The sequence below is a fragment of the Lipophrys pholis genome (assembly GCF_963383615.2).
Source record: "Lipophrys pholis genome assembly, chromosome: 11".
In the NCBI taxonomy this organism is placed as follows: domain Eukaryota; kingdom Metazoa; phylum Chordata; class Actinopteri; order Blenniiformes; family Blenniidae; genus Lipophrys; species Lipophrys pholis.
In genome coordinates, this window is record NC_137631.1 from 10,052,463 (window position 1) to 10,063,812 (window position 11,350).

At 43.3% G+C, this 11,350-nt stretch overlaps 1 protein-coding gene across 2 annotated transcripts in view; it reads left to right on the top strand.

Annotated features, from left to right (window-relative positions):
* The window catches only part of cntn1a (contactin 1a), a 73,857-nt gene extending 63,534 nt beyond the window's left edge, over positions 1-10,323 (top strand). For both annotated transcript variants that reach the window (XM_080474901.1, XM_080474900.1), the window contains exons 16-24: positions 891-1,052; positions 1,334-1,483; positions 2,093-2,163; positions 3,127-3,361; positions 4,484-4,584; positions 4,779-4,968; positions 5,609-5,721; positions 5,806-5,962; positions 8,535-10,323. In XM_080474901.1, the coding sequence (XP_080331027.1) occupies positions 891-1,052; positions 1,334-1,483; positions 2,093-2,163; positions 3,127-3,361; positions 4,484-4,584; positions 4,779-4,968; positions 5,609-5,721; positions 5,806-5,962; positions 8,535-8,611 (1,256 nt within the window). In that variant the 3' untranslated portion in view covers positions 8,612-10,323. The remainder of the gene's footprint in view (positions 1-890; positions 1,053-1,333; positions 1,484-2,092; positions 2,164-3,126; positions 3,362-4,483; positions 4,585-4,778; positions 4,969-5,608; positions 5,722-5,805; positions 5,963-8,534) is intronic.
* Positions 10,324-11,350: the final 1,027 nt, after the last annotated feature.

Sequence of the window (11,350 nt, forward strand, 5' to 3'; positions counted from 1 at the left end):
TTAGATGGGGAGAGGAGCGTATTCATATGACAAGTGTGTATTTTGGTAGTGTGAAGTTACGAGCTGGCCTGGAATGGTGCTGTAATTTATCACATCCATGTATTGAGAAAAGTTCTTATGAACTCATTACTGGCCGTTACCAAATCTGAATTATTAATATAAACAGTCCTGCTAAGAATAAAATCAATATGACATAGGCATTTAAAGTATATACAATGTTTGATTGGTTTTGTACCAATGCTTTCTCTGAAGACACTCGGAGTGGAGGATAAACTCTGGGGCTGTCCAATCGTCTTATTTTCTTGTGGTTTCCTTACATGATTTGGAAAAAGTCAATTCAAGCTGATTTCTGAGGCTGTGGTCTTGGTGGGGGTGGGGGTGGGGTGGGGTGGGTGGGGGGGGGGGGGGGGGGGGGGTGGTAACCCCGGGCACAGTCTGGGTTTCCTATTAAGACATTTTTATGTTCCAAGGGTAGAGGGGGCAGGAGGACAAGGAGACACGCTGAATTCAAAAGTCTTTGCTTAAGCTTCAGTTCCTAGACTGTATGTCAATGGGCTCTAGGCTCTAATGCCTTAATCCATCAGTCTCAGTGGATGTCTTTTAAAGAAGACACCATAAAGACAACATACAACAGCTTTGATGTGCTCTGCTTCACATGCATCACACAGTAGCTTTGGAAGACCCATGTTAAATTATACAATTGTTAAACAACTCCTTACCTTCAACAATTATTGTGGCACATTTATTGCTCATGGAAAATATGGGAATTTGGATTTGTGTACCGAAGTGACAGAATCTCTTCTCTCTGCACAAACCTGCATCAACATCTGCATTCTTCATCCAGGGAAGAGTTTCTGAAACTCGTCTGTTCTTCCCCTGGTTTTCCCCAGGTCCCCCCGGTGCCCCAGGTGGAGTGCGAATAATAAACAAATCTGAGAAGAATGTAACGTTGCAGTGGAGTCGTGGAGCAGACAACCACAGCCGGATCTCCAAATATACCATCCAGTACAGGGACCAGTTCTCAAAAGACGTCTGGAGGAACGCCACTACATGTAAGAAGTTGGCCAAATAAACACTGCTGCCTGGACACTGTGCTGGAACTGGTGCTATAGTGATTTTGGCCGTTCCACACTGTGATACTATGTTCCTACATGGTGGTTGATGGCCTTAAAGATGGTTTGAATGTGATTTCATCATGCCTCAGTGGCTTAAACTATAGAACTGGGTTCTCAAATTAGAACTTCATGGTTGTTTCAGGGACATCTTTGTTTACATGTGGGACAATCCCACCTATGCTGTATAATGTTCTCACATGCTGCTTATCCTTCTCTAGCTCCTGCGATTGTAGAGGGCAATACAGAGACAGCCACAGTGTTGGATTTGTTCCCCTGGACTGAATATGAGTTCAGGATTATTGCCACCAACACTCTGGGGACGGGAGAGCCCAGCAGCCCATCGCCTACAGACAGAACCTTACAGTCAGGTAGGATTATACCCTGAGTTTGCACTGAAATCCTGTACAAAAGCCTGACAGAACAAGCAGCTCGGGTAACTTGAAAGGTCATGAAGTGTAAAGAAAACAAATGTGGCAGCACGGGTCCAGCTTTCCATTTTGATATTTCATCGTCAGCCTATTATTTCACTGTTTACTCTTTTGGAGTATCGCTGCAGAGATGAGTCAGCATAAATCCCACCAAGCTGTGCTTCCTGGAGCAGAACGACGCTGCCAGACCCACCACATAAACCTCTGCAAATGAGCACTTTGGTGAAGCTGCACGCTGAAATTCAATTATGAAATGAGAATCCCAGACCTGCAGTAACCTCTCTTGAAAAAACAATCAGAAATCGGAGACGAATTACTGGACTCCTGGTTAAACAAGAGAACATGTCCATCTTAATGATCCACCGAGGGAAAATTCCCTCATAGACATGAAGGTGTTGTGTTTGGCGCGGGACGGGACATTGATACTGTATCTGCAGAGGAAGGATGTTTCAGTAACGTCGCCTGTGCTGCAGCCTGTGTGGGTTGGCTTTGTTTGTGTGCATTCATGGCATGTGGGCTCAGAGTTCTGCTGCTGCTGTCTCACTGTAGTTCCTGTGGTGGCTCCCTCGGATGTCAGCGGGGGCGGAGGTGCGAGCAGAGAACTGACCATCACATGGACGGTAGGTTGGGACTTTCCAACAAGCAGAATGGGGAGAAAGGTTAACAGTTCATGTAAGAGCTCAATTAAAATGTTTTAATGGAAACCATCCTGAAGCCGACCCCAGCTGATTATGTGTGGAGGACGTGTCCACCCCGGACAATCACTAGCACTCATATTCACACCTACAGGCATTTTTACAGTCACCAAATAGCCTCAACTGTATACTGATTTTTTTTTAGAATTTGTTTTTTTACCGTGGGAGAAACAAATGAACACATGCATAAATGAAACATGAACTCAAACTGGGAACCGTCTAGCTGTGAGGAGACAGTGATAACCACTAGGCCACTGTATGGCTCTCAAACACTAATATTGTTTTCATGTTTATGCTGATAAATAGAAATGTTTTAGTAAAACAACTTTTTTTATGGCAATAATTTACATTATTACATAATTAATCAAGATTTTTGGACAGTGTTATACCTCCTAGCAAATAAAACAAATTATCTGGAAAATCACTGTGTAAATGACTCTGTCACTTTAATTTATTGTGGCAGCATTTGATTAATTAGATATGCTAAAATGCATTTTAGCCCAGGTGGTTATAGGCATATGGAATCTTGCTAAAGACCCAGGAGTAAAATGGGGAGTGAGATAATAATGACGTGTTTTGGGGGGTATAGCTTACAACTTGTCTACACTCTGCATGTTAAGCAGTGTGAAGAGGCAGGCCCAGTGTGTGCTGATGTATCAGTCTATTAGTTAGAGCATCGGACAACAGCACGTCATTTCACAAAGTAGGACAATTGAAATGAATGCTCCCAATAAAAAAGGACCGAATGGATCAGGATCTGCCAGCAAATGATATTGTGCTTTATTTCCCCTCTTCATACTGGGATGTTGTCACAGTCATTTCTGTCGTTTTTTTCAGTGTAAACTACATTTTACAATAATTTCCCTTTTCTGCTTTTTGTTTCATCAGCCCGTACAACCACAGTATTACTACGGGCCAGACTTTGGCTACATTGTGACCTTCAAGCCCAAAGAAGAAAACCAGTGGAAAAGAATGGTTCTCTCCGATCCCCAAGCCAAGCGTTACGTCCACAAGGACTCCGACATGCCTCCTTTGAGAGAGTTTCATGTCAAAGTGAAAGCGTTCAACAGCGAAGGAGAAGGACCGTACAGCCTTACAGCCACCATTTTGTCCGCACAAGATGGTAAGCGGCAACGGGATCCGACGCTTTCAAAACTCTCATCAAGGAAAAATGACCTGAATCGGCCTGAAAAAGAACCTCGCAGATCCGCCGGGTCTTGTTTTTGTCAGTGTCGGAGAATGAGGAACCCTTCAGCATGCCAACACTCTGCTATTTCAATCTGTCAGTGTCAGCTACTTATCACTACCATGGTCTTCTATGGAGTCACACCCATTTAATATTACTTCTAATATATAGTGACGAGGAATTTTAATACCCCTTGAAAGTGAACCCATCTCTCTCTCTCTCTGTCTCTCTCTCTCTCTCTCTCTCTCTCTCTCTCTCTCTCTCTCTCTCTCTCTCTCTCTCTCTCTCTCTCTCTCTCTCTCTCTCTCTCTCTCTCTCTCTCTCTCATGGGGGATTATAATGATCCATGTAGCGTGAACCAGAAAGCTGATAATTCGCCCAAGGATGTGAAGCATTTAGCCTAGTTATTAACTGCCACTGACAGACAGTTGAGATAACCACTGGCACCCCAGACATGATGGGTTACAGAGATGCCCTGCTGCCATAGTAACCTCATTTGGAGACTCTTGCTGTTTCAGGGGCTGTGATATTTAGTTCATTGCTCGTAAAGTATTCCCCAGTCAACCTGTGATGGCTTATGAATGTGCACACATCCACTCTGCAGTATTGGTCCAGTGCGTTCATATTTGTTTTAACACAATGGCCGTATTTGATGGCTTGTTGGTCCAAGGCCCAGTGTCAGTGTGACAGTATTTTATTCAAGGACAGCTTCCTGGCAGGAATAGTCTCCACACAGTGTATATCTGTCTCGTAAGTCATGGAGGAGTGTCTGATGAGCCAGTAAAACAAGGCAAACCAAGAGATATTTCTGTCACGTTACTTGCTACAGTGATTAACTTGCAGTTCTAAAATGATGCTGAGAAAAAGGAAATCTATCAAAACAGCCAACAGATATGACGAGGCGAACAGTTTATGTTCAGGCTAATGGATCCATTAGTTTATATATCAAACAGTTTGTCCATACAAAGCATCATATGAGTTTTTATATTCAAGGGCAAATCCCTGAATTGACTCATTATACTAAAGAGTCATCACATTGTCCCTTTCTTTGTCCTTCAGCTCCCACTGAAGCTCCCTCTGTCGACGGCAGAGTGCTCTCTGCCACAGTAGCCACTGTGTGGTGGATGCCGCTCAAAAACAGCAGTGTGGAAGGATACCAGGTCTGTTGAGATTTTCTGCGTAACCATATCATTTACAGACATTTTTTTTCTGATTTGTATTAAACTCAAACCGAAAACAATAGTTTAGTTTCAGTTGCCAAAAATACATAAAAACTCCATGTTTTTGAAAAGAGTTTCCTTTAACTGCTGCAAGTACTCAGGGTGGGTCTTCACCATCTGTATCTGTGTTTCAGATCAAGTTCTGGAGAAATAATGAAGACAGTGAAGGCGGGGCCCAGAGGACCGTGGTGCCTGGACGGGAGAATCACACTAAACTGGAGAGCTTGAAGCCTGACTCGTACTACTTCATAGAGGTCCGCGCTTACAACACTGCTGGATACGGACCGGCCAGTCAGCGTCTCCAGATTCACACAAAGAAACCCCGTATGTTGTGCTATACAGCAGCTTAATATTAATGAATTGACTGAGACAAGCATGGGAATCATCCCTCTCTGAACAGTGCATTGAATACAAGGAGCGATCAAAAGTTGTGGACATAATCGAAGCTTCGCCACTTCAAACTCGTCGCCCGTTGCGGTGCTCCTGCCAATCACCTTTTTTCCCCAAGTGTCTCCAGTACCATCTACAATTCCCGCCAGATCTCTTTCACAACACCTCAGCCTTAAATTTGAACTCCCATCTTGGGAAGAGAAAAAAGTTACAAGAAGTAAAAATCCCATGAGCTCCATCATGACAAGGCGTTCTACTCGCCACGCTTTGAAAGCCATACTCTCCGGATTGGAGCGGCACTGCTTTGATACCATGAGAGAGACCCAGTGGGAAACTGTGGATGATGTCTGCTCCACTTGGGAGGTAACAGACTCCCCTGGGAGCGTTCAGTGCATGGCAGGAGCGCCGGGAGCTCGTTTCTCGGTGCTCAGGGTGGCTACTTTGAAGGAGATGGTGGCAAAACTCGTTTTTTTATTTTATTTTTTTCCTTATCATTTATGCAGTCCTGGAACCTTTTCATTACACCTCCATAAACAAAATAATTTATCCATGTTTTATTTTTTTCTCCTTGCAGCACCAAGTCGACCCCCGGTCATAACAAGTACAAAGTTCAAGGGCAATTTAGTAAATATCTCCTGGGCACAAGTGGAGCCGATGGCTAATGAGTCATCAATAGATGGTTACAGAGTGAGTACAGCTTAATACTTCCATTACATGCCTGGCGTGCCTGCTAAATGGCATTTCTCATGCAGTACTTGTATGTCTGTCTAGGTGCTGTACAGAGAGCGGGGCCACTCCACGGGTACTCTGTACACAACCAGTAAGCGACACATAGACCTTCCCATTCCCGCCAATGGGAACTACGTGGTGGAGGTCCGGGCGCACACCGAGGGGGGAGATGGGGCCATGGCACGAATCGACCTCCCAGGTAACACACTCGTGTTGATAGTTGAATTTTGATGTCTGAGTTGGATCTGATGTGGTATTTCTACTCCCTAGGTGGAGTACTTTTTTTTTTTTTTCTTTAGAAGAGCCTTGACAAAAGATTTTTATCAAAAGTCTAAGCCGTCTCTTCATTTTAATCATTTAAATGCACTTCAGTGTATTGACTGAGGGTAACCTCCCTTGAAAGATTTTATGCTATCTCCATGCAGATTGATTTTCACACCACTGGAATAGGAATAAAGACTTCAGTCGTCTAATGACATTTTAAATCCACAGTGCTGACGTGAAACACGGTTGCCGTTCACTCGCGACTTGCCATTTGCCGGTAGGATTATACCTGGTTCAAAGTTGGCAGTAGGTTATCATTTGTCACAGCTCGGGGGGTTTCCAACGGGCCAGAGTCGCGCTGTCACTTCAGGTTTCATACTTCAGACTGGAAGGCTAAGATGGTCCGTGACTAAAGCCCCGATAGCCCCCTGACTGAATCCTCTCACCGGCTGATGGAGTGACAGGCGGAGGCTGACGAGACAGAGGGAGGCCTTAAACCTCTGTAATTGATCTTGATGAGAAGGGGAAACCCCTCCTGTGGTTTGCCTTATCCCTTATCATTCAGTCCAGACCCCACCTGACAGCTTGATTTCACAGACCCGGGAATTTAAGCCGTGAGAGATTTCACATGCAGGGCATTGACAAATCGAGGGGCATTTAAGGAGCTCTGCACACAGTCGGGATATATCAAACTCCACACATCACATATAGTCCTTCACATGGTCTGGAAGATGGAAGGTGCACGCTGCTGTATTGTATTTCAGCATTCTTTTGTGTTGACGGTATTAAAATTAAAGGTTCTTAGGGGTCACGAGGGCATTGACGGGTCTATAAGGAGGCTTCTGCATGCTAGAGTCTGGTGAACAGTGTTTAGCCATTCCCTTCTTTATTTTAGGACTTTGTACCTTGTTTATTTTTTGTTTTGTGAGCGCTTAAACATCCATTGAAAACAACGTACTAGTGATAATTGACTTGATATGTTTGCACACTTCCTATCAAACTCTTTAAAGTTCAGGGTAACTTGATTGATATCTTCAGTAGCTAAATGTTTTTACAGTAGGAACAAAAATACTTGTATCATATTGCCATTTGGTTTTTTTAAGATCCAAACAGGAAAAAAGAAATGTTTCAGGGGGGGTTGGTCTACACTTAGACACAACTCCATCAATTATGGAGAAAGTTAAGTTCCATTCATACTGAGCCTCTCATCACTGGCACATAGTGATATCTCCACCCCATAATTCAACTTCTTACTGAGTGTAGAGGAGTTAATTGATTTGTTTGTCTGTTCGTTCTGTAGGGTGGGTGTATAAAGATACGCACGGAAAGTTTGCTTGAATTTGTTTTGTTCCTTTGGTCACACACTCCGTGTGCGATGAGTCATTATTCCATTGATATGAGGCATCGCAGAGCAGCCTATACACGTCGGGTACCTCACGCAGCAGATAAAAATGTTAATCGTTCACGTTCTGAAGGTTTTTTGAAAGAAATCTGACTTTTCCTGTGTTGATCAAAGCTTTTGTTGAGTAAGTTGATTGGTAGGAGTGCAGCTTTTGGGTTCATCCTGTAGAATCAGTTATTGTAAAGACCACAGGGTTTGATTGTTTGGGTGACGTACAATTTTCCTTGCATCGATGACGAGACGTTGAGGTGTTCTAATGTCTCGTTCCTCCTCTCAGGAAGACGCACGGTCATATTTTTCAACCTGCTCTCGGGCATGCCGTGAGCGTTACTCATTAAGCCCTGTCATGTATGGCAGGTCTGTGTCAGTCTCGATAACTTGCAGGGCCGTTGCGGCTGAAATAGGAAACCTTATTGAACATGTACTCACGGAAAATGTTGGTTCGTATGGTATGTCCAACACTGAATCGATCTCTGCATATATATTTTAGAATCCATCTTCATAAACAGATTTGACTGAATTGTGATGTTGACTTTATGTTGCAAATCTATTTTGTCCAAACGACAACAAATCTATTCAGAGATAACGCAAAAACTTGCTAGATTGACGAGGGGAAATTGATGGTGAACTTGTCCGGAGGTGAGCCTCTCTGACGCAGCTTGCTAAAGTGAGCAGGTCGAGGCTGCTGGCACCGAGGTCTGAGCCCCTGACAAGCCGTCTACAGAGTAGAGACGAGTTGTCTCTGCCTCGTGTCTTCTCTGGCTGTCTGTGCTCTTATTTTCCTTCCAGGATGTCAGAAGGTCAGTGATGCAGCACGGCTCCACAGACGAGGCTTTGTAGTTTATAAATCGGACTTGTGCCACCCTGTCACTCCCTACAACTCTTTTTACTCTTCTGCCACCTGACATTATACTTTTATTAGTGTTTGTGTTTCACATCCATGCACTCAATCTTCATACCGCTCGCTGAGGCCTTGCATGCGCCGCCTGACTTCCCCAGAGACTTTGCTTACTTCTGTGTGTGCGCGTTCTTGTATCAGCTGCAAATATAATGTCATGAGACTCATTATTTTGAAGACGTAACCTCATTCCTCCTTCTCTCTCAGGTGGAAGTGTCAGAGCTGCCCAGTCGCTCAGCGTCCTCCTCCCACTCCTGGCGGCTCTCCTCTGCCTGAACCTCTGAATGTAGCGCCATCTCTGTCTTCGCTTCCCATGAGGGAGACTCCTATGGTTGCTTATGGTTAAGGACTTATGGGACTCTTTCCACAATCTTTTGGTTCCGCCCTGTAACCCGGGACGTCTCCTTCCGGCTCCTTTTCCCCCTCTGGAATACGTTCGTGGAAATAGACACAGAAATGGAAAAATTGGAAATGGACAAAGACATTCCCTATTTATCCACAGAGAAGCTCTCTGGGGGAGTGTCAAAGGAGTTCTGTCAACTTTTTAAATATGCCTTATTTAAACGACTACACTTGTCTTTCACAGTAACTTGTTTTAAAAAAAAACAAAACGGATCATGACTGAAAGTGTACACTCTGCACTTGGCGCTGGTTGTCTGGTTAGTTTTTATTTTAGGGACATGAAGCCAACCTTTCTCACCTGAAGAATACTGTATGTTCAGAAACGTGGGCTTCATTCGATCTGTCAAGTTTTAGGAACTCAATCCTACCGTGCATTCCATAGTTCAACAGGTAAACGAGCAGCTGTGAAAGGAAAGTGTACAAGTTTATAAAAAAAAAAAAAAGAAAATGTCTTCATGTCTTTCTTTACTTGCAGTTCAGTGGCATTTTTTTTTAATGAAACAGACCCTTTGTTACAGAAATACAGTCAAAGCAAATCTGGCACATTTTATTATATAACAAGCACAAAGACGAGAACAAATGCTGTCATGCTGTGATGATATATTAAGTAACTGATATGGTTTTACTATCTAATATTACTGTTGATGTGATTCGAGGAGAACTAGATTGGTTTAACCTGCAGTGGATGCTCAGTTCCAGACCACAACATGAGCTCTATTAATACTTCTTTCAGATCCTGTGCATGTAGAAGAGAAAAACGGGAGGTGGTCTTGTGCATGCTTGGGTTCAAACCTAGATGCAAAGCGAGCAAAGGGAACCGGACAAGTCAGATGTGCAGTTTACGACGACTGGCTGTGACCCCTCGGGATCTACGTGTAGGACGCTTCGCCACATTCAAGCCAACGTCGACTATCACTTCAACATGTCAGTGACCTTAACCCACCTTAAATCTCCTTTGTTTTTGACTGTTTCATTAGGACCTCAGTGGTACCAGCCGGTGCTTTGTAAAGAATGTTGGCATTTTATTTCACGTGAACAAGTTTCATTTCTCCCCCGTGGATGGCTTCATGTGGGAGTCACTGTTAACAGCTACAAAGAATGGCAGCGACGCTCGTGCCCTCCAATAATCGTGCAATGTCTGACTCATCTACAGCTACTTCATATTTTCTAATGAGACAGTTTGCCTAGCTTCTGTAACAGCAATCAATTTTTTTTTTCTTCCTTTTTTCATGATCTCTTATAAACTAAAGGTAATCAAAGCCATCCATATCAGTGGTAAGAGCCCATCCAAAGCTCATGATGTTGTTTTGACGGCATTATTTTTTATGTTTATTAACATATTATCAGAGATATATAAACATTATCAACTCTTGTCATTTTTGTTATTTGATTGTTATATGTGTACGTCTTTGCCCACCTCCGGTTGGACAGTTTCGAAGTTTGATTTCCCGCAAGCGGAGGAGCGAATGCTGCGTTTGGACTTCCTCTCGTTCATTTCTGTGTGACCGATGCCGGTCATGCTTCTACATGGTGACAATATCAATGTCCTGCCACAAAGTGCTTTTCCCAGTTTTTCTTCATGCCACAACTCGTTAAAAAAAAAAAAAAAAAAAAAAAAAGGAATTGCCAAATGCATGAATGCCTTGAACTTTTTTGGACGAAGTGGCGGCTCAACATAGTAACATGCATGAGATTGGAGACAAAGTGGTACATGACATCATAGCAACCTCTCAGCCTCTCAGCAGCATACGAAATACATTCCACTCCTGAGTGACATCCCTTTACGTCAGAGAAAGTAGAGACCTTAGCCTAACATGTGCATTTTGCCGCGGAGCTTCATCGAGCCCGTCATCTCACGGAAAGTCTTTGGGAGCGGAGTTCTAGAGAGGAAATCTTACACTGACTGGAGGAATCTCACTCACTGAAGATCGACGCGATGCGACGGCGGGGTCAGCACGTCTGGCCGTCTGGGAGCTCAGTGCTTTGATGGACATGAATGGCATATATGAGGGATGAACCTGAAACCTCTCGTTGGCTGGACAAGGGTAAATAAAAGTGTAGTTAACTATTCTCTTTCTCTCTCTCCACTGATTTCTCTGTTGTTCTGCAGCAGCGTTCCTGTGAGTCCAGATTCAAATTCACTGTTTTTAGTTTGAGAGCGCTTGTGGTTGAGTACTGGTGAGTCATGTTTACAGAGGTGGAAAATTACTTGTTAAAGTTGTTTTCTCAAGTCGGTAGTGTAAAAATACACGCTGGCTTCCAACAGTTAGCAAAAACACATGCAGTTACTCAAAAATGTCCTTTTTGACGTTTTTGGTTTGATAGTTTACAACTAACCAAGTTTGCAGTAGCCCACAACCGTTTCTCCATCAGCAGCCTGATCTATAAAATACAGATCTTCTGTATTTAACACTACTGTGGAGTTATATATTTCAAAATGTAGTTTATTTTGAATGGTCCTCAAATTGTTTGGGAGGAAAAATATTTGCGAATGAAAACATTTTAAGTTAAAATATTTGAATAACAAATAGAGTTTAGATTGATAAATATTAAAAGTCGGGATAGTTTTGAGTCATAGTTCACTTTTATTTTGAAGGACCCAAAGTTTTACCTTCGTAAAC